The sequence below is a fragment of the Numida meleagris genome, chromosome 5 (genome assembly GCF_002078875.1).
Source record: "Numida meleagris isolate 19003 breed g44 Domestic line chromosome 5, NumMel1.0, whole genome shotgun sequence".
Lineage (NCBI taxonomy): Eukaryota > Metazoa > Chordata > Aves > Galliformes > Numididae > Numida > Numida meleagris.
Window position 1 is genome coordinate 36,328,925 of NC_034413.1, and position 22,514 is coordinate 36,351,438.

At 43.7% G+C, this 22,514-nt stretch overlaps 1 protein-coding gene across 12 annotated transcripts in view; it reads right to left on the minus strand.

The window, feature by feature from the left end:
- Positions 1 to 22,514, minus strand: part of COL6A3 (collagen type VI alpha 3 chain) — a 54,913-nt gene that overhangs the window by 26,759 nt on the left and 5,640 nt on the right. For 5 of the 12 annotated variants that reach the window (XM_021398399.1, XM_021398402.1, XM_021398401.1 and 2 more), the window contains exons 2-10: positions 21,717 to 21,866; positions 20,628 to 21,245; positions 16,048 to 16,650; positions 11,392 to 11,994; positions 8,293 to 8,892; positions 6,495 to 7,061; positions 3,081 to 3,701; positions 1,399 to 1,995; positions 241 to 843 (exon numbers count right to left, since the gene is read on the minus strand). In XM_021398399.1, coding sequence (XP_021254074.1) covers positions 241 to 843; positions 1,399 to 1,995; positions 3,081 to 3,701; positions 6,495 to 7,061; positions 8,293 to 8,892; positions 11,392 to 11,994; positions 16,048 to 16,650; positions 20,628 to 21,245; positions 21,717 to 21,804 — 4,900 coding nt within the window. In that variant the 5' untranslated portion in view covers positions 21,805 to 21,866. The remainder of the gene's footprint in view (positions 1 to 240; positions 844 to 1,398; positions 1,996 to 3,080; positions 3,702 to 6,494; positions 7,062 to 8,292; positions 8,893 to 11,391; positions 11,995 to 16,047; positions 16,651 to 20,627; positions 21,246 to 21,716; positions 21,867 to 22,514) is intronic. The other 7 variants (XM_021398398.1, XM_021398403.1, XM_021398404.1 and 4 more) reach the window with 7 other exon arrangements.

Sequence of the window (22,514 nt, forward strand, 5' to 3'; positions counted from 1 at the left end):
TATTTATTACACCTCATGCAACATTACTTGTTTTTACGATAGTCTCATCTCTTTTCAAATTTAATTCTATGCTTTCACATAGAAATTTTCACATTTCCACAAAATCTTCTTCAAAGTGTTCTTTAAAGCAATGTAACTAAACCGCTGGGAATCAAAAAGAGTTATGGAGCCATTTACACATTGTACAATCTCTGTCTGTGTTATATCTACAAAAGTCTGCAGGATGAATAGCAAACTTACCAGGTACTGGTGAGAGAGGGCTTTCTGTTGTAGGTACTGGAAGCTCTTCAAGAATGTTCTGCACATTTCTTTCTAAAGTGGGCAGTCCTGTGAAGTCCTGTACTACAAGCACGCGGCTAGGATCATTGGTAATGACCTGCAGCTGGTTCCTGTCTACATTCCTGGCTCCTACACCCAGGGGTTGAATAATTGTTGAAGAGATCACATTAGCAGGCCTGTTGACGTCATCCTGGGACTGATCTCCGAGGATGACGACTAGATGCTGGGGCACTCTGTCTTCTATCCTGCTCCCTGCAGACTTGATGAAGTAGTTCTTCACCACGTAGTCCAGGGCTTTGCCAGCATTCAGAGGGTACCCTCCTCTAAGCCGCAAGCGGCGGATGGCTTGCAGCACAGCATTTTTAGATTTGTGGGTTTTCAAGTAGAACTCAGGGAAGACATTGTTGCTGAATTGCACCACTCCAATTCGCACTTTGTTTGGCCCAACGTCGAGCTGCTGAACAATTCTGCTGATGAAATCCCGAATGTGAGCAAGCCCATCAGTCCTAACGCTATCGGAGCTATCGATGAGGAAGACAATGTCCTTTTCCTCACCAGAAACATCTGCAGGGAAGCAAAAAGAGGGGAAATTATTTGTGCACTAAGGCTTTGCTTAGACTTTTCTGTAGGATTTCTGTGATATCTATTCTCTGGTAATGTAAAACTGCATGGTATATTTTACCCAAATCAAGGCAAGGAGATTTGTGGAGCTCATCCTCAGGGGCTTGTCTGCAAGTGCATGCATGTATTAGTGACCTGCCTAATATTCTAAGCATGTATTACTCAGACCCTTATCTGTTTCATTCTTTAACACTCTTGTCTGGATTTGTCAATGTTTCTAGCTTTGTTTTGCCGCAGATTTATGTCTTTTTCTTAAAGAGCTGCTAAATGGGAATATGCAGTCAAGCACCTTGCAGTCTTTGACTTGAAAATAAAAATAAATTATATATTTAAGTACTAAGGTAGAATTTCTGCATGTTTAGAAGTGGTCTCCCAAAGCTGTGTGTGTGCTGCCTTCATTTATTACTAAGGAAAGAAGGGACTGAAAGTCCTTTACCCAGCCGTGTAATATTTGCTTGAATAGCAACAGAGAGGCAGCTGGTAATGACAGGGTCTTACCTGGAACTGTCACATCTCCCAGGAGTTGTCTGATTTGGTCCGCACTCAGGGTTTCAATAGGAGCCAGCAGCTTCTGTTCGAGGCTGGGCAGTTCCTGGAAGCTGGAGACTTGGAACACATAGTCAGGGCTAAGGGAAATCTGCACCATCTCCTCAGGATCCATGTTCTTCGCGATGACCAGAGGTGCCACTCCTACTTGTTTGACTTGCACTGATGGGAATTCTAAGTCATCGTCAGACTTGCGGGAGGAGAGGATAACCAAAAACTGAGGGACACCCTCTTCAATGCGGCTCCCAGAGGGACGAGTGAAGATGGTTTTTGCCACAAATTCAAGGGCTTCCCCCACATTCACCTGCTGGCCACCCCGCGGGCGCAGCCGCCTCACTGCACCTTGCACCTCATCCTTGGTGGAGTGAGCATTGAGTAGGAACTCCACGTGGGGATGCTCGCTGAACTGGACCACTGAAACCCGGGTAGTGTCAAAGCCCACATCCAGATTGTTCACTATCCTCTCGATGAGATCACGGATGAGGTAGAACTCCTGGGCGGCGTAGCGGGAGCCATCAACCAGGAAGACGACATCCCTCTTCACACCCACTGTGGAATAGAAGGAAGCAGTCAGAGGATGTATCAAGCCTTGCCTATGGAGAGCAGCTAATGTCATCATCTACATCACTGGCCCATGCTTTGGGAAGATGCTCATTGTTTCTTTCCTTATGATTTCTCTTGGGAGCCCCAGAGACTGGACCAGTCTCCTAGGCACATCCCAAGGCAGTGCAAGAACAGCAGTTTCCAGAGAAAAGGAAGCAAGAGAGAGCAAGGGAAAAGTGGAACATTAATTCCTTGTGGGATCTACACACAAGGAAATGTAACTTGGTGAAGCTCCTTGCTCGGGGCAGGTTGCCACACAAACCATTCCTCTTTCCTTGTCTTTCTCCTCTAAGATAGATTTTATGCCATGATTCTCTGAGCGTGTGCTGCTTCTAAGATGGCTAATCCCTAATGAAAATACTTTCTGCAGTGACAATTCAGGTCAGAGCCTGAATTATCACTGAATATTACATTGACGAGTGGGGCTGAGGGAAAGCAGTCTGACTCTGAAGGTAAGGAACAGATACAGTAGAATGGTGGACTTCAAAGGGACTGATTTGGGTTGGGTACCCTTCATCCCCTCAGGACAGATGAATGCTGGCTGGATTTCATTCAAAGTGAGACCAGAAATGGAAGTTCTGGTTCTTTTCCATTTTCCCTTCCCCTATGAATGAGCATAGCAAATGTTAGACTCATCAGGAGAAGGTCTTAGATTTAGCAGAAAGGTGATGTTGATTTGTATTACGTGAAGGAATCCCTGTAATATCTAAATGATGCCGTTTCCTTTTTGAGAGGAATAGTATGGACTGAAATAACAGTTTATCCAATTAAAATAAGATTAAAGTCCTGGCATCCACTTTGTGTGTCTTCCATGTTGATGTAACATGGACCACTTTGTAGGACTGTGATTAAGGGTGTCAGCTTAATATCACAACTCCTACTAACCCTAAGTACATCAGAAAATACATTGACAGTGAGACCAAGGTGGACATGGTGGCTGTCTTTGCTTTTCTGTTTGTGTTGCAACCATGATGTTACTAAACATCATATTTTGCCGCTGGCTCTTGGTGCAGACACAAACTTCTTCTCACCTGGGCTGGGTGATGTAAAAACCAGATCAGGGGCAAGTGACTCTATTTCTTTCTTGGTCAGCCGGATGACTCTGTTGGAGACGGCCTGTTGCACTGAATCCAGCTGGCTGAAATCAGGTACAGAGATAGCAAAATCTGGGAGGAAGGAAATTGTCTGAAGTTCTGTGAGGTCGGCATTTCCAATCCCGATGCCAAAGGGCACTGTCCCACTCGTCTTGAGGACCACTGAGGGCCTCCTCACATCATCCTGGGATCGGTCAGCAGTGAGCAGGATCAGGAACTGTGGGACGCCCTCAGCTATCCTGCTGCCACTTGACACCGTGAACACGTTCTTGATGAGATAGTCGAGGGCTGCTCCAGTGTTCAGAGGAGATCCTCCCATAATTGTCAGTGCCTGGATAGCCCTGACTAAATCGGCTTTGTCTTCGTAGGCATCCAGTAAGAACTCAGGTTGTATGACGTTGCTGTACTGCACAATGGCAACACGGACCTTGTCACGGCCAATATCAAGGCTTTCGACAACTCTTTCGACAAAGGTCTTCAGGAGAGGGAAACCTCTTCTGACACCATCCGAGCCATCAATTAGAAACACCACATCCTTCTTCTCACCTCTCTCTACTACTGTTTGAGACAAGTAAGGGAAGGGAGAATAAGTGAGATTCTCTTTTGAAGTGATTATTCTCTGAATACATTGAACCAAAGGAGCACAGAAGTGTAAGGAGGGGACAGCAAGGTGTCAGAATGGGTTTTTCGGTTCCTTTGCAATCAGATGCAAACCTTGATGAGGAGGCAGATGGGTGGAAGTTGGTGGAAACCACAGAGCAGTATCTGCAGTGCCTTATCCACCAAGTCATAGAATCATAGACCCACAGGAAATAGGGTGCCAAGGGCCTCCAGGTGTCATCCTCTACCTGAGGTATTTTGGCTGACAGAAAAATTGGGTTTTCAGAAGGAAATGTCTTTCTGTGATTACTGCAGAGACGGTGCTCACGGGAAGCCAGTGGAGAGGGAGACAAAAGCTTCTCTCAGGCATCGCTGAGACATCACTGCGTCTCAAACACTGAGCAGAAGAATGGCATCCCCCAAAGTGCCATTGTCTTGTTTATAGCAGGGTCAGTGGAACAATAGGAGCATGAACTGTTCCCCCGAAGAAAATATTAAATGCCTGTTTATGAATGCTCAAAATATAAAAAGTTATCAAGGGCAATTGAAAGTACAGACTTCAGGACAAGTTTATTACTTAGGAGGAATGTCAGAAATTTGGTAGGTTAATATATAGGACTAGAATATTAAAATAGCTTGTTGAGCAATACAGGTAGGAAGAGGGAGCAGACACTGCTTGGTATATCCTAGCTTCATATATCTCCTCTGAAGCTCAGGAGCAGAGGAAAAGAGTCCTAACAAAAGTCTCCAGGCAGAAGAAAAACTACGCATATTCTCATGAGGTGGCTCCATTTTAGTCAAGAATACGAGGAAAAGGATGTGGATGCAGCTCTTTGAGAGCAGTTAGTGGAACTGGTTGCAGTACCTTGTTGTCAAAGGAATTTTAAACCCTCAGCCTGCTGGGAAAAGATTGCAGAATACAAGCTTCTTAACAACATTAAAGAGACCTAGCTACCCCTCTGAAAAACATTGTAAATCAAGAGCTCTTCATGAAGCATGAGAGGATTCACATAAAAGTGCAAATGGGATCAGATTACTAAGCAGTAATATGCCAAACCAGCACAGAGAAAATGAGAATGGCCAGAGGCACAAACTGAGATCTAGTAAGAAGCATCTGCAGTAGCAAAGATCTGATTTGTAAGTAGCTTGCCATAAAAGGAAGACCAAAAATTGAGCTGGTCATCCACACAGTGAAAGCTCTAGATAGATAATGCCAACATGGGCAAAATGTTTAATGTCTTCTAACTTCCACCTCCCATTAAAAGCACAGTTACTTCCACCAACAGGGGGATATGGTTTCTGTCTCACATAAGAGAAGATCAAGTTAAGAATACTCAGATGTCCTTACTTATAACTTAGTTTTCAAACAAATTGAGCCTGATGAACTAATCCTAGAAGACTTGCAAGGTTACACAGCTAGAGACTTAATGACTGAGAAAAGACAGAATCATTTGAGTTGGAAGGGACCTTTAAAGGCCATCTGGTCCAGCTCCTCTGCAATGAACAGGGACACCTACAGCTCCATCAGGTGCTCAAAGCCCCATCAAGCCTGACCCTGAACGTCTCCAGGGAGGGGGCATCCACCACCACTCTAGGCAACCTGTGCCAGTGCCTCACCACCCTTACATACATGGCAATCTTAAAGTGAATGAAAGGCGGTCAAACAAAACACGGGAAAGAGCTGCCACCTGTATTCCTGCTGAGTTGAAAGAGACGTACAAGGATTAAGCCATGACTAGAAAGGCAGAGGACTGACATTTAGGGAAACTATCTACCAACAAGGATATTCAAGAAATTGCACTGATTGATTAGAGAGGCCAGGGAAATTTTCTCCACTAGAAGATTTTCTGAACAGGTTAGAAAAGTGTCAGCCAATTCTGGACAAGCAGATCCTCTTGAGGAAAGGGATGTGTAGCAGATGGCACCCTGAGATCTCTTCCAGCCCTATTTCTTTTGTATGTTTCTATGATTCTAAGTCCATCTGCCCAGAGCTTTCATGAAGAGGTGACGTGGAAGTCATTACAGTTTTCCTCGTCTCCACCTGCTGTTGGAAGAAAGGTCAACTCTCACATTAGGGCTGCCTTTGGGAAATCACAGAGTTGCATAATTTCCAGTACTGCCGTTTCAATTTTTGATTGAGGTCATGTGATTCTATTTTATGATACATTACGTTCTTTAATTAATCCATATTCAGCTGGTGAGCTTTTAATAGTAACTGTGTGAAGAGCGTTTGATTTATTGGTGCTTAGGTACAAAATGTAAAGACTCCGATTACATCCCTTAAGTAACAGAGAAAGTGTGTGGTAGGTTCACACTGACTCTACAGTGTAGCTTACACCCTATCACTCCTCCAGGAAGAGGTGAATAGAAGGAGGAATTGAGACAAGCCTTAATTTGCTCCTTCAAGTCCTTGCCCAGCGCTATATGTCAATTTATTTAATTAGGGCAACCAATCTACTACTTCACGCTTGTACCATGTTTTACGCACCAGTAACAGCATCTATTGCAGCTCTTGCAGCTGAACAAAAGGCTTTTTCCTTTATTGAAATTACTCATCTTTAAAATTCAGTTTGGACCTTAGTGTTTGCTTGATCAGGGTCTGACCAGAGGAAAATCCAAGTGCAATAGCAGTTTCTACACAATCATTTTAAACATCACCAGGCCCAACTGCCCCAGCTACCAAAGAGAAGGGGGCAAGTAAATGGCAATTCTCAGCCCCATGTAAACCACAGAAACCCTAGGTCCTTGTACCTGTTGGCTGAAGCTGGATAGTTTTCAACAGGCTCGCTATGTTTGCCTGGAGCTCTGAAATCCGAGGAAGGGATTCGACATTCAGAATGAACTGCGGGGCATAAGCTATCCTTTCCAGCTCTGAGAGATCAGCATTTTTGGCTCTGATAGCAAAGGTCACAACTCCAGCTTCCTTCAGAGCTCCTGATGGTTGCTCCACCTCATCAGTGGATCTCCCAGCAGCGAGGAGGACCAAGAACTGCGGAATGCCTTCTTCAATCCTGCTTCCAGCTTCCTTCACAAACAGTCTCCTCATGGCCTCATTGAGTGCAACTCCGATGTTCAGTTGCTTCCCAGTTTTTAACCTCATCCTTTTCACTTTCAGAAGCATGTCTTGCTTAGAAGGGAGTTCAGCAAAGTCAAATTCAACTTGGATGTTGTCACTGAACTGAGCCACAGCTATTCGTGTGGCATCAGGACCCACGTTCAGTTCAGAAATGACTTTGTGTACAAAGTCCCGAACAGCAGGAAAGCTACCCAAGAGGTTGGCTGAACCATCAATCAGGAATAAAATATCTTTCTTGCTTTCTAGAATAAATTCACAAATGAAAAGAGGGAAAGAAAATATATGAAGGCATTTTTCTTCTTAAGTTTCATCCTAGAAACTTATCTGTAAATTAGATGGATTTCAATATGCAAAACACGTGATGTATTTATCTGAGGATGAAAGGAAAGCAAGGACACCTCTCTTAAGTCTCAGCAAATTCAGGCACCAGAATCTCGTATCATATAGTGTATCATCCACTTGTATCATATCATGTAAGTCATATCATAAATTGGCCATTTCAGAATAGACCAGTGACATCTATTCTAGCAACCTGCTGACAATAGTGGCATGAAGTACAACAGCAGTGGATTTTTTACTTTTTTTTATTTAGAGGCTCAGTACGCAATGAATAGATGTTATTTTATACTCACACACATAGCATATTTTCTGCGTTCTCTTTGAGTACTTCTCTCAGTTGCATCGCAAGGCAGTCATATCCTAAGGTGTGTTATGACTTTGGGAGGGGGAAATTTCTGTTATCCTTTTGATGCCCTTTTAATTTCATCAAGGGTCCAAGACACAATCAAGCACCTCATATTTGTGTGTCTCAACATCTGTTGTGTTAATGGCCTCCTTTCCACACTAGGCAATTCTGGATATTCTTATATCTTCATATGAATATAGCCATATTAAGGGAATTACTGATCAACTGTTTATAAAAGGTCAAACTTACCAACAGTTTTTGAGCTTAATGTTAGAGACTAACTTTGAATATCTGAAGACAAATTCAGTCTCTGTGACAGTCTGATAACATCATTTCTACAGAGTGGCTGTAGGGAATGGTTTAGCTACAAGTTCATGGCTAGACCTTTGTTCCTGCATGCTCATTGGCGCTACATTTATCTTCACACAACAATGCCTGTGGCCAAAATTATGAGGTCCCATGGTCTGAACTAGTACAAGCAATGCACTTGCAGGTTGTGATGTTATTATGGAATGAAAATGGAACACCTGAAATAGTAACTGTTGGGCATAGACTCACCCTGTTTACCTTTCGGTCCTTACCTTCTTAAAATTATGCTGTCTTTAAAGTGCAACTTCAACAAAATGAAGAGCTGACTTTGTCAAATCACATATTAAAGATGAAACACACTCCTAAATGCTTTGATGACTGAGGGCCTTGGGGAAGTGTGAAGGTGTACATTGGGAACAAACAGTCAAGAGAAACAAGATTAATTTAATGCAGTCAAGATGAAGGAAGGTAGATATTACCTGTTGGGGCGAGTGGAACCTCCTCCACACCTCCACTAACATATGTTGTTATAGGCTTATTTAACTCCTGAGGTAATGCTGTCAGATCACTGAAATCATCCATAAAATATACCATTCTTGGATTAAACGCAATCTGTTCAAGTTCTGCCTTATCCGCATTCCTAACTCCAACAGCAAAAGTCAGCACTCCGGCCCGAGCTAAGTCATTGGAAACTTGCAGGAAGGGATCGGCAGACCTCCCTGCCGTCACCAGGACTAGGACCTGTGGCACTTGTTCATTTATTCTGCTCCCACCAGCTTCAGTGAAGTGATTCGAAAGCACAAAGTTCAGTGCAGAGCCAGTGTTCAGCACTGACCCACCCTTGGGCCTCAGCTGCCCCAAACGTTGAATAATGTCTGATTTGGTTTGGTATGAGTATAGGGAGAACTCAGTTTTAGGAGTGTCGCTAAATTGCACTAAGCCAACTCGGGTTTTGTCAGCTCCGACATCAAGGTAGTTAACTAAGGTCACAACAAAGTCCCGCACAAAGGGGAAGTTGGCATTTCCAACGTTGAGTGATCCATCCAAAAGAAAGATGATATCCCTTTTGGTTACTTGAACTGCAGTAGAGCACAGAAAATAACATGAGATATCATAGAAAACAAAATAGATATTTTCATGTGTGCATACAGCATGCGCCGTACACACATGTAAACCTTGTTAGGAGGGAGGGGGACGTGGGGGAGAGAAAGAGAAGAGAAGGAGTGTGATCAGAAGACAAATAACAAGGACTTTGCTGGACATCACTGAATTTGGCAAAGGAGCTCTCTGATGCGTATCGAAAAGCCTTTAAGCATCAGATTTATCAATAGGACTCAGATGATTTCAATGTCTGCTAATGCCAGAGTTGCATGCTCTGGGCCATACTTTAGCTGGAAAAAGGTAGCTCTCTTCATTTTGATGGAGCAACACTGAATTATATCCACTTATCTGGAAGTCAGCATGGATTTTCTCAGGGCTTACCACTGTAGGGCATGTTGCTCTTTCCTGGCACACAAAGCATTTCTTGACACCCAGCTCTACCCTACCACCTTTGCTAAGCAATCCCCCATCCCACAGGGATGTAGAGAAACACATCCTGCCCTGCAATGCCTGCTCTGGCCACACTACCCTCACACTGTGCTGGCCCGCCTTGCAGAGTAGGGTTCTGCTTGCATGGGAAAAATCTCCTGCCAAGTAACTAATTTGGTTGTTATTTTGAGTGGGTATTAAAAATAGCTTTTACTATTGGCTTTAAAACTTGGTCTGGATGAGGCAGTACTGAATGCCTGAGACACATGCTTTCCAGTGTCTGCATTTGATGCAGAAAATTGCATTTTTTATCTCTGCAGTTACAGACTTGCAAGCAGCAAGCTGCAGAAGGGGCAGAAGTCTCTCAGTTTGGGCCTTAACTGGCCAATTCTCAGCTCCTTCTGAAAGATTAATGTTGACCCCTATTTGTCTCCCTGTGTTTGAGCCAAGATGCAGATCTGCAACGTCACCTCTAAGATGCTGCAAGTTCTCCCTGTGCTTTTTGCTCTTAATACATCATCTCCAGATGGGAGACAATGGGCTTTTCTTCCCAGCACAGTTTCATTCAAGGCCCAGGGTGAGAGGATATCGTTCGGTTCTCTAGTTGAAATCTAACAGACTGCCCAATGTCAAATTCAGTTACGTTATTAACGATAGTCTGTTTACAGAGTGGGAGATGTTTATTTACTTATTGTGAATATGTGTAGCAGTGAGTTCAGAACAATAAAAGGAGTAGAAAAGAAAAAAAAAGCTGCATGAATAAATTTTAAAGAACGAAGAGGTGCAGGAACATTTTTAATTTGCATTGAAAAATAAACATGTCAGGTTTGGTACATAGCCATGCAAAACTGTATTAGCAGGAAACACGTTCTGAAAAAAGCTTATTAAATGATGAGTTCCGTGATATTCATCTTAATTAAGGACAAGTATCAGCTAACTGACTTTAAAATGTCTGCTCTTCATACAGGTAAGTCATAGACTTTAATTTGAAAAGGACTTGAAATAAGGACTCTTTCAAAAATCTGTAGTTAATAATGTTAAATTATTAAAAAAAAAAAAAAAAAAAAAAAACCAATACGGACAGTTCAGCACCCGCTTAAGCCAACAGGAATCTCACTATTGGCCATACTGGAAGCTGGACAAAGTCCTATTATACTGATGTTCATATGCCATGGGACAGAATTGCAAGGTTTAAATGTGATCTAGCACAACAAGAATTCAACTTCAAGCATCTCTACTAGGGACAAATCCTGAGAAATTTGGTATAAAATATCTAAACAGATTAAAAACCTCCTGAAATACCAGGAAACATCCTCAGAAGACATGACTCTACCTACTGGATTTCTTCCAAAATTCTAGTGATGTCAATGGTAATACCAAGTAAAAAGAATCCATTGGTTTCACAGGGATCATCTTCTAAACAGATTAAAGTCAACACTACAAATTAAATTAAAGTCAGCACTGCAACAGTCTTATGTGCCTCTGAAGGCATGAGCTGAATAAATGTTGGTAAGAAAACTATAAATATATTATTGAAGCAGCTGTTTCTGGCCAACATGTCAAGCTCGCTTTCTCTGAACATCTCCATGAACAAATGTTCTTGTTTATTATTATTTACACTAAGATAAAAAAATCAAGCTTTCTTGATTATATATCCACTATGGATGATTTTCATGCTGGGGAAGAGATGGTGATATTTGAAGTGTGTCCTATTCATTGTTACACACATTCTAAGGGAAAGGAAAAACCTCCAGTCTATAATCCGAGTACGTAACTAGTAATGTTCATCTTTTTGCATCCAGGCTTTGAAGGTTGGTGACAAACATGGACTGGGACAAAGTCTCCAAGAAGGAATGGCAAAGTGATAACAACAAGCATGCTACCACATTTATCTGTCTGTTCATGCACATTCTGCAAATCAAAGAGACAGCATTTAGCTATGCTGAAATGTTCTTTGTGCTTTTTTCTGATACCTCTGCATGTAATGAAATACGAGCTGATAAATTTATAAACACTATTTATTTAATTAGAACAAGATAATTAATTACCTGATGGTGGTTCTGGGACAATCATTCCTCCGGAGAGTGTCCGGATGGGTGACAGCACTTCAGGAAGAATGGCTTGCATGAACTGAAGGCGGAAGTCATTTGGGTTGAACACAAAATCTCTCTCATGAGCAATTTCTTGAAGTTCTGCCAGGTCAGCATTTCTTGACCCAACGGCAAGGATCACTATCCGGTTCCTTTTCATCTCTGCTGCAGCTTGCTCAACGGCATCCATGGACTTACCACCAGTGATGAGTACCAGCATGGGGAGCACCCCTTCCTCCATTCTACACCCGGCAGCACTGGTGAAGAAGTTGTTCCTCACAAAGTCCAGTGCCGAGCCAGTGTTAAGGGCTGTGCCACCCATGAGCTTCATTTTCTTCACATTAGCCATCACATCCTTTCTGTTCTGATGGGTGTTAAAGTAAAACTCTGGTTTCACAGTGTCTGCATACTGAGCCACCGCGACTTGGATCAGGTCAGGTCCAACCTCCAGCCTTTGGACGATTTTGGCAACGAAATCACGAATTGAGTTAAAGGGGCCAGTCCCCAAAGCTGTTGAGCCATCTATCAGGAAGACTATATCCTTCTTGTTCACTTCAATAACTGCAAGTAATGATACACACACATGAATATAATGTCAGTGAAGTCTTCCACTATACCCTCCGCATAAATTCTATGTCAACAGTTCAGCAAGATTTAGAACTTTTTATTTGTTTGAGGGACTGCTACTTTTAACGCTTTTATAAGGGCCTTAATTAAAAAAAAACAGAATTGTTACTTAGGTTCTAGCAGGGGCCTAGTAAGAAATCAGCTTAAATATTTCCCATTTCAGAAACATAGAAGAGTTGAAGAGTTGCAAGACTTACATTGTTTATAAAAACTTAATATTAAAATGCTTATACAAGCCAAAACAAGAAAGAATTGTAAAAGTTCAGGGCAAATCTTGGCAATTACCTGGAACATGAGACAAAATAATCTGATGACGCTCCTCAGTCTGCAGTGGAGCTATCTGAATAAAGCCTAAGAGTGGTTTGGTCTCAAAAGGACTAGGTTCACAAGAGCAATGACACAAGTAAAGAATAATCTCTGCTTACTCAACATACCTGGACTTTGGGTCTTCGTGTCCTAATCTAACAAAAACAAACTATGATTTTTCTTGGTACAGCCAGTCCAGTCATGGAAGAGCTGAATTCTATTCTGCTTGCCATGTGTTTAGCAAAACAGGCATCCTAGGTTGTAATCTCTGACACTTTATTATTGACGATGGCATAGGATGAAGAAAGAGCTCATTTAGCTTTCCAATTCTCTGGCTTAGTTTGAAGGAAGATAGTTAGGGAAAAAAAAAAAAAACCTGTTGTGCAGCACTGGAACCAAAACACCATCATATTTAATACACAAGATATACATGATGCAGCAATAAATTTTAACAAGACTAGCACTCATTATGACAAAAGCATTAAATGGGATCATGATGGGAGATAAAACCATCTTTCAAACAACCCACTTTTATCCATCACCTCCCAGGCTCAGTGCACAGCCCCAGGGAAGCTGAGACCCAGCCATTAGGACCTCGCACTGATCAGGGCAAGTGGTAGCAAAGAGTCTGTCATGCCCAGATGGAAAAGGGCAATCCTTCATCCCATCAGGGCTTCTCTGGATGGAGGCTATTTACTTTGAATTTGAATAAAGAACAAAGCGTTGGCTGCTGTCCTCCTTGGCCATACGCCAGCTGGCCACAGAAAGCAGTGCTCACAAAGGCCATTTTTCTCCTGGGGAGGCTGGTCTCCATCAGGTTTCTGATGATGGACAAATACTGTGGGACTGGGCTACCCCAAGGAGTGATTTACAGCTGGAGACAACTTCTGCAGTGTGGCTGTCCTGAGGGACCTGCCTCCGTCGGCCAACATGAGCCTTGCAAATGCCCCTCACAACAAGAGACCAGATGGAAATTGCTTGAAGAAGGACTGATCATCAAAATCTGAAGCTTAGAATACCCACCATGGTGGTTTCAGATAAAAAAAGTGATGAAACTCCATGTGAAGTGAATGAGAGCTCCCACCCCAAGCCACAACCTGACTTGAACCGCCAGTGGCATGGGCTAGCAGCACGTTGACCACCCAGCCTGTCCAGAGCTACTCACACAGGAACAAGGATTTGTTTGAACATTCCCCTTCCCAGAACCAGGATATATCCAGTATTTATCCCTCCAGACAGGTTTTTTCCTCATCAATTACTCCAAGGAGAAGAGGGCTGAATACAGGAAACTTTCCAAGCCAAGAACAGAGCCTGAAATATCTGTTTTGTGTCATCCAGAAAAGATGAATATAGTGCTTTCTTAGCTTTTCAGCAGCTAGATACCCAAAAATGGAGATCTGGGAACTTCTGACTTTATATAGAAGTTTGTGGAAAACATCAAAGGGGCTTTGCAAAGACAAGAGAGGCCACAAAGGAATAGCTCCCTCCTCTATTAATTCTTCTCAGTTCTCTCAAACCCTGCCATACATTTCCTTTTAGAAGAGGAATGCAAGAACTGACCCCAAAACCAGCAGGAAGAAAGATACTGTGATGTTAATTCCAATGGAAACAAAGCAAAAACATGTAGGGAAATCTGTATAAACCTCATGGGGACATATCTAGCACCCTGTGTACCCAATGGTAAGTCCCAGGAATTTCAAATGGGTTGGGACCAAAGCACTATCTTTGACTTTCAATATTGTTGCAGTCCCCTAGGAATGTCAAAGATGTCCCCATCAAACTCGACCCTGGAGAGTTCCCTCCTCAGTGCCATCTCAGCTATCTTTGGTGAAATGCCTCATCTCTTCCACTGTAGCTAAAGGAGAGTAGAGAAAGGCAGAAAGACACTTTAGGAGACTCGTTTATCCCCAAGGGACTACTGTGCAACCCCAGAGCTAAAGTGAAGCAAGATGACTTGTGTATTTGACAGGAATGCTTGGCATCTCCAGTAGGCTTGGCATCCCATTCCAGATGCACTGTGTGTCCCAAACCACTGCTTTATGCTTCAGACATCCAAGGCATCAACATGAATCAAGCAGCTCAATCCAAATGTATGCTAGGTAAAGGAAATTCCCCAAAGTTCCTTTGAGAACACCACCTTCTCTATTTAGCTGATCCACCTATATATATGTGATTGCCCAGGCTGTTGAGTACCTTCTACAAACGAGCTACCATTGGAAGTGAAAACATTCCAAGTGCAGAAGAAATCAGACATACCCACATTTTTAATCTGGCCATTCTCTGGTGAAAAACATTGAAAAGGAATACATTCTGATTTCAAAAGCACAAAGCTTTGAAAATCATTTTGAATTAAAGATTCCTGTCCCAGCAAACATCCCAGCTGCTGGGATTTGAACAGCGTTAAAATCAGTGGGGCAGAAGAGGGGGTTTCCATTGGCATGCTTGGGTGCTGGCATGCACATTTTAGCTAGACTTGCACATTTCAACTTACTTAGCTCAATATGACACCTGTGGGGTGCCACGAGGACAGGTTATCTTTGTTCCTTCCTGGAATAATGAAGGCAAGGCCATAAAATGACCTTTTAGGCAAATTCCTCCCATTGGTTTAAGCCACAGGACAGCAAACACATTTAGACATAGATTAGAGAAGACATCTGGGATGCAGCTTTATATGTTAACATACATCGTGAGTTGAACGGTATGTACAGAACTCCATACTGAAACATGAATCCCAAAAGCATTGTTTGCTTTAAGCATTCTGGTGATTATGTGCAGAAACTCTAGACTGGCCCTTCCCAGGGGTCTCTGAAATGTAATGTGTTGGGTCTTTCATAAGACTCACTACCAGAACATTTAACTGAGTTGTAAAATCACAGGGTGAAAAACTCTTAATCGTCTACATGCTCCATAAATCCAGCACATAACACCAGCTATTTGTTATTCTACTGCCCCCAAGATCACACTAGACCAGAAATAATGGCCGTAAGGACTTAGAGTGACAAAATGACCTCAGTGGAATATGGACTTTTTGTTCTTCCATGGCCTAATGGAATGCCGCAAACCCAATTAGATTAGAGACTGAAGAGAAACATGTGGTAGCAAAGGAGAGATTTTGCTTCAGAAGAGCTAAGGGTTGTTTTTCTTTTAAGCCCGACAACACAAAATCCTCTATAGAGGCTTCAGAGTGCATTTTTACCCTTCTCCCAAGGCTGGTGCATAGTTTCAATGAAGTAGGTGGTTCAACTGTTGGAGATAGGGATCCATTTTACATCCCTATTATCTTCCCCATTGTTCTGATGCCACTTTCTGCTCACACATAATGTAAGCTTACATGATATAAGTGTTCTCAGAGCCAAACGCATTGCAGTATTTACTTCCAGAGATGCTGAGATACCATAAAAGGTTACATGAGCCTTTTTATACCCTTAGATATCACAATAAAGATTATACGAGCCTTTTTACACCATGTTCTTCAAAACCCCATGCCATGCCTGTTATAGATACAGAACCTTGTGATTTTCAAAAGATAACCCACTGGGCAAACAAGTTTCTGCACATTAGCTGCACATTTTCTCCAAAATCAGATCAGAGAGATGCATTGCAAAAAAAAAAAAAAGTAAAAGCTGTTTTTAAAGCGTGCAAAATTCATCAAAATGCAACAGTCTAGAAAGGCATACATACCTTCAGTCACAATGGTTGGGGCCTCTAACAAAATGAGCCTTTGGGCCACTCCAACAATGTTGGGCAGTAATAATTCTCGAAGAGCAGCAAGGTTACGGATATCCAGGGCAGTAAATGCGAAGCTTCCATCAGTAGCAATCTGCTGCAGCTCTGCACTGTCAGCATTCAGGACCCCAATGCTAAATGAAAATATACTAGCTTGCTTCACCGCTAACAAGCCCTCTCGGATATCATCGCTAGACTCTCCACCACTTATCAGCACTAAGATCTGAGGCACCGCTTCCTCTATCCTGCTGCCTCCTGCCTGGGTGAAGAGGTTCTCCACCACATACTCCAGTGCTGCACCAGTGTTAGCTTCCTGGCCACCAAGGAAACTAAGTGCCTTCACAGCATCCAGAACATCTGCTTTTGTGGAGTAGCTGTTCAAAGCGAACTCAGTTCTGGGTTGATCACTATACTGCACCACCCCAATGTGTATTTGCTGAGCTCCAACTCTGAGGCTTTCAATCAAATTTACAAGGAAATCACGTATGGCTTGAAAATTGACACTTCCGATGTTGTTTGATCCGTCAATAAGGAAAATAAGGTCAGCAGACTCTTGAGCTTTAAAAAAAGAAATGCAAAAGGTGAAAGCATTAAAATGAGTGATTACATGCAGTCGTACAGTGTTCTGACATGTTTCTTGGTAAGAAACACGAAAATGAGAAAACAAAACACGTGTTCAATGAGGAGGTGACATTTGCTTCTTAGTTCTGCATTCTGATTGGATACGAGTTCCAGCCCCAGCATCTGCTCCAGGGTTGGGCACAACCTGAGCTCATGGCTGCTGTCCTATGGGCATCTGTGCTTCTGACACGTGAGGAAAAAACTCAGCAAAATGCTATTGTTGAAAATCCACTCCAGCTGAACCCTGTCCTGTCAAAATATTTGAACTAACAGAGTCCAAAGAAACGGTGGATTTGGGTGGCAATTCACACTGAAAATACTGGGGGACAACAGTAACGTTCAGAAGGGCTTTTCCTCACCGTAGCCTTCTTCTTTTTTTAAGAAAAAGCCATTATTTACCTGTTACACAGAAAGTTTCAGCCTCTCTTTTGCAATTCTGCTCTTTTGCTTTTTAAAAACGCTGGCTGAATATATTGTCTTTCACAGCATGTGTAAATATTATCTGAAATGCAATTGTAAGAAACAACTGGGACAGTTTTGCTTGCTGTTCTTGCTCTGCAATTCTTTTACCAGCTGTCCGGCATATGCCCAATGGTATCTGACCATCAGTCTGACCCAAGCTATTATCCACCCGTGCCACACAAATGCTGTCTTGTGTTAATCATTTTGCACAAATGCGCTAATTATCAATAGATATGTCTGATCTGTGTTTTCCCATACGGACACTGCGTATTCAATCAAGGAATGCAGAATCAGGTTAAAACGGTGATGAAATCAGTCATGACACAATTATCCAACTCTCTTTGTTGTGACTATACCCAGATGATCAAAAGCATCTGCTGAGAATATACACAAACCAAACAACACTTTTAAATGGCATTAGCATGGTTGTGGAGGGGGAAGCATTTTTTTCTGTGAGACTTACCGAAGCAGACCCAAATTGGCCTGGTGTCTGCTCTTCCTTCTTTTGCTCAAGTGGCTTTACCATCCACATCACCAAGAGCTGTATGCATTCGGTAGGCAGGGGAAGAAGACCCCAAAGCATGCTCAAGTGGTTCCATGCTACCATTCTCCAATCTCGTCAACAAATCAAACTTCAGATCATTTGCAAATGACTAACAAGCCATGTTTGGAAATCTGGCTCACAGTTTTTGAAAGCTGAAGGTAAGCCTGGTAGCAAAACTGGCCCATAGTTTAGCAGACCCAGGAATAAACCTGCAGTCGTTGCAATGAGCATCATCCATCGTTTTTTTGGCAACTGTGTAGTTGTTTTTATAGTAAATGTTCTCATGCACCACAGTGCCACCAAGAGACTCAATTGTGTGATTCCAGCGGCAAAGGGAAAGGCTCCCCAAGGAGTCACCATTTCCGTTGGCCAACTCAATAGCCAGCACCAGCTTGGGGAATGCCAGTGCGGTTCAGAATTGCAAAGGGCTCTGAGATTCTTTTTCATTGCTGAGTCAAGAGCTGTGAAAGCGCTTCAGGTTGGCTTTACTATGCCGTTTGTGGTTAGGATGCTCACGCTCTACTTTTATAGCACAAAGGGAAGAGAAATTTCAAAGTACACAGTGGTGTTTCAGATACCCTGAGGAATGGGGTGTCAGACACCAATGGGCACCATCACATCATCACGGGTTGCTTCCACTAAAGAGAAAACAGATATGAAACAGGTGTGTTGGATAATTCGTCATCACCATAAATACTCTTGTACTTCAGTGCACATTTATGGAACAAGACTGTGCTGGAGGACAAATGAATGCATGCTTGTTACACAACTAAGCAAGAAGGATCAGATGAGACAGACAGTTCAGGTTTAACAAATACAACAGGGCAAATTTGGGGCTGACTTTCATACTTACACCAGTCAGCTCTGGGGACTGCCACAGACCAACAAGCTTAGGTACTCTATATTGGAAATACTATGGGACTGGTTGGTTTTCTTTCACATTCCTTCTTCACATTCAGGTTCATTTCTAGTGTAACTTCCATGGCATTTTTACACATATCAATGCTACATGGAGTTAGCAGCTCTTAGGCAAACTATTAATTGCTCCATGCTTTACACACCACATACTGTCATGCAATGTAACATCTTTTTAGATGTTTAACGATACTCCATAGGTCGCTTGTGCAGAGTGCACTGGGACAAAACTGCAACAGTAGGATTAGCTTAAATTTCGTGACAAAGGAGGGGATGGATAGGCTTACAAAAATTATCTCTCAGTAGAAATGAACTTGGAAATGCTTCCCAATGTACATGAAGTGGGAATTTGCCTTTAAATCTTTTAAAGAAACATCTGAGACTTGGGACATCTGTAGAGCATGGAGTTACCTGCTGGCATGCCCCAGAGGAGGACAGCCTGCCACCAAAGACAAATTGCCCCATTGGTTTCTTCAGGGAAGCACTGTGGCCCTTCACAGTGATGATGCTGAGCAGCCTCTGCAGCACTGTCAGCACATCATATATGGCAATCCTTTAACACATGTATCAGCATGTTTTCCTTAGAAACAGTGAATATTACTGTCTTCTTTCTGGGGGAGCTGCTTTCCTTCCCTGTGGCTTTCACGTGACCTGGATATTTGCCCTGTCCAGCACTTCGCACAGTGCTGGACACTTCGCAAATAAACAACACATGTGAACACAGCCTTTTGGTGTTGCTTGGTGTCATGCAGTGATGGAGAGCACCCAGTGGGGTGGCAGTGAGGGTTAATCAGACAAGACAACACAGATGATTAATGTTACACCTCATCACACTGCCATTGCCTTACATCACCCCACAAGCTATTGACCTTCAGATGGAGTCTCAGGAATAAAAAGAAAGGTTTGATCTCTCGGACTTCTGTTTTGAAACACAACAAAGCTGCTCAGAAGGCCCTTTCCACACTGCCATTTCATAAACAAGAGGAGGGACAGAGGAAGGCTTTGTTATCTTTTCCAGGCAAATTCGGTCCCCAGCCTGTGGTCAGTGCAGATTCCTTGAAGCCAATGCAGAATGCAGAGGAGTTAAAGAAGGGTCTGGTGCCCCGGCAGGTGGAAGTCACCAGCTTGGAAAGAAGGCAACTGAGTGGCATGTCAAGAGGGGACTGTGAAACCACACACTTTCTCCAAGCAGAGGAGGAGTGAGGTCTGTGGACTGGCTACAGCCAGCCTACTCTAAGCAAGCAAGCACTGCTTTTGCTGTCTTCAGCCAAGAACAGGAAAAATAACAGGGTTTTCTAGAGTCACCCCCCACTGTCAGTGGGAATACAATCTCCCAAGAGCTCTCTGTATTCACAGCGCTGTATGGAAACTACATCCTCCAAACCTAAAGGGGTGATGAGGTCTTGAGGAGGGGGACCAAACCCCTGGCACGGCAACTCTGCACTGCTCCAGGCTATGGTGACATCTCAGCTGTGTTGCCTGCATCCCACCGTGTCCCCGGGGTCCCCTGCACAGACCTCATTTTCTGCTGCCTCACCAGCTGCAAGGGGACATCCCATCCCACATCCCCACAGCCAGCAGGGACCTGTGCAGTCCACAGAGGATTTTGGTTCAACACTATCAGAGCTGATGTGTTTCTCTCCTATTTCCCTACCTTGGGAGTGGAAGGGATGAGGCAATTTAGGAGCTCTGCAGAGGCCCTAATCTTGCATTTCTGTGCTGTGAGTGCAGAAGGATGTCTCCAAGGGGCCACTGCCCATGCCAGGGCTCCTGCACTACCTCCTGCAGCAGGAATTTCAGCTCTATTTGCAAACCATGGCATGCCTGGGAAGTATGAACATGGGGCCATATGCTTCAAACCTTTGTTTTTAAACCTCTGACCGTCCATCTCAGTCCACCCCTACAAAGGCTTCACACAGTGCAGCACCAGCAGTCGCCATGCTGACGGGAGCCACCAGCATGGCCAGGACAGAGCACAGCAGATGGCCATTACCTGTGATGTCTTTAACCAGTCCTTTGGCTCCAGCCTTTTCTGGAGTCATGGAGTTACGGACACTTGCCACTAAGTCTCCAACTATGCCATGGAGAGCGGTAAAATTCTCTAGGTTGAAAAGGTGGGTATCGAAGGGTTCGCTCGCTATTTCCTTTAACTCCCCTTCCACCGCATCCTGCACGCCGACCGCAATCATGTTTACATGGGCCGATTTAAGGACAGATGATGGCAGAGCCACATCATCCTGGGATTGTCCGTCCGTTAACACTATAATAACCTGGGGGACGCCTTCACTCGCTCTGCTTCCAGCAGCTTTAGTGAGATGGTTCTCGATTAGGTACTCTAATCCTTTTCCAGTCTTGGTGCCTCCCCCCATGTAAGGCATATTTGCGATATGGGAGAGCACATCTTGGTTAGAGGGGTACGTGTTTAACTGGAACTCTGTGTGTGGGTTTCCGCTGAACTGGACCAGTGCAAAACGGAAATCATTTCCTCCCACATCTAAAGCCTTTACAACATCATACAGAAACTCTCGAACGAGTTGGAAATGCTCCTTCCCAATGCTCCAAGAGGAATCCACTAGAAATATTATATCAGCCACGGCAACGTTTCTGACAGCTTTAAAAAAACAGATGGGGTTTAGGATTTTCTAGCAGTCAGCGCAAGCATTCCTCCTCACCCAGTGCCATGAGCTCCACTGCAAAGGGTGCCAGCACCTTCTAAAACCCAGCAGCTCCCTGGGGCCAGCGGCAGTGCTCCTCTTGCATCTCCCCTCCTCTTCCCGCGCACATACGCATGCAAGGAGGCCAGAACGGCCCTGCCCTGGAGGAAACCCACTTGGGGCCACGCTGGGGCAAAACCCCACATCCCGCACCCCGGCCACACAGAGCATCCTGGAGCTGGCCGCCGGCTAGCGACATGCTGGGGAAGGTCCAGGCTCCAAGGTCAGCCCAGCAAGAGTGGAGGAGCACGAGGTAAACCACAATGTACCATTGACATGCACATTAAAAACCAAACAGTGCGAACATCTTGGTGCAAGAGAGCAGCGTGCTCGTGGAGGAGTGTGGTCAGTAATGGGTCTTGTCTTACCTGCTTGCTGCTGGGCACCAACTGAGCAAAAGCCTGAGAGCAGGAGGCCAAGTATTGCCACAAGGGGCAAATGTCGATGCTTTCTCATCCTGGTCTTTTGTTTTAGTTTTCCTTCTTATTCTCCTTGTTTCAAAGCACCTGATGTGAGACCTAAGGGAGAGGGAGAAAGGGGTTAGTAGCCTGGTTGTTATTAAACACCTAATTGTTAATGACTACAGGTTATTATCATACATCCTAATTGTTAATGAGTACTGGTAGCCATCCCACCTCCTACAAGAAGATGTCAATGCAGGAAGTTGTGTGACTGTGATCAGTCATACAGTCTGACTTTTAGGTGGTTCTGTATGAAGCCAGGAGTTGGATTCGATGATCCTTATGGGTCCCTTTTGGGGATATTCTATGATTCTATGTATATGCCTGGACTTAAACAGATGATATGGGATAGAAAAGCCAAACTGTGTGGTTTTATGATGCTTTTATGATGTTTTGGCAGAGAAAAATGATTTTAATTCTGGTCAGGTTCTTCTCCATGGAAGAACAGTCGATCCCTCCATAAACATCCAGTCACCACTGTGGGGCATAGATGGCTTTCTTCTTGCCTACACTGCCCAGGTAATACTGAGTATATTTGCAAGCAGTCAGCCTATATTACTTCCAGGATCATTAAACAATCAAAACTCCCAAAATATCTGACCACCCTCTCCTTTCCCACAGGGCACTAGTCAAAACACCTGGGCAAAGCACTCTTTCCTGCTGTTGCTGCTTCTTATTTGAATTTTTGCAGAAGGCAGATCCTCC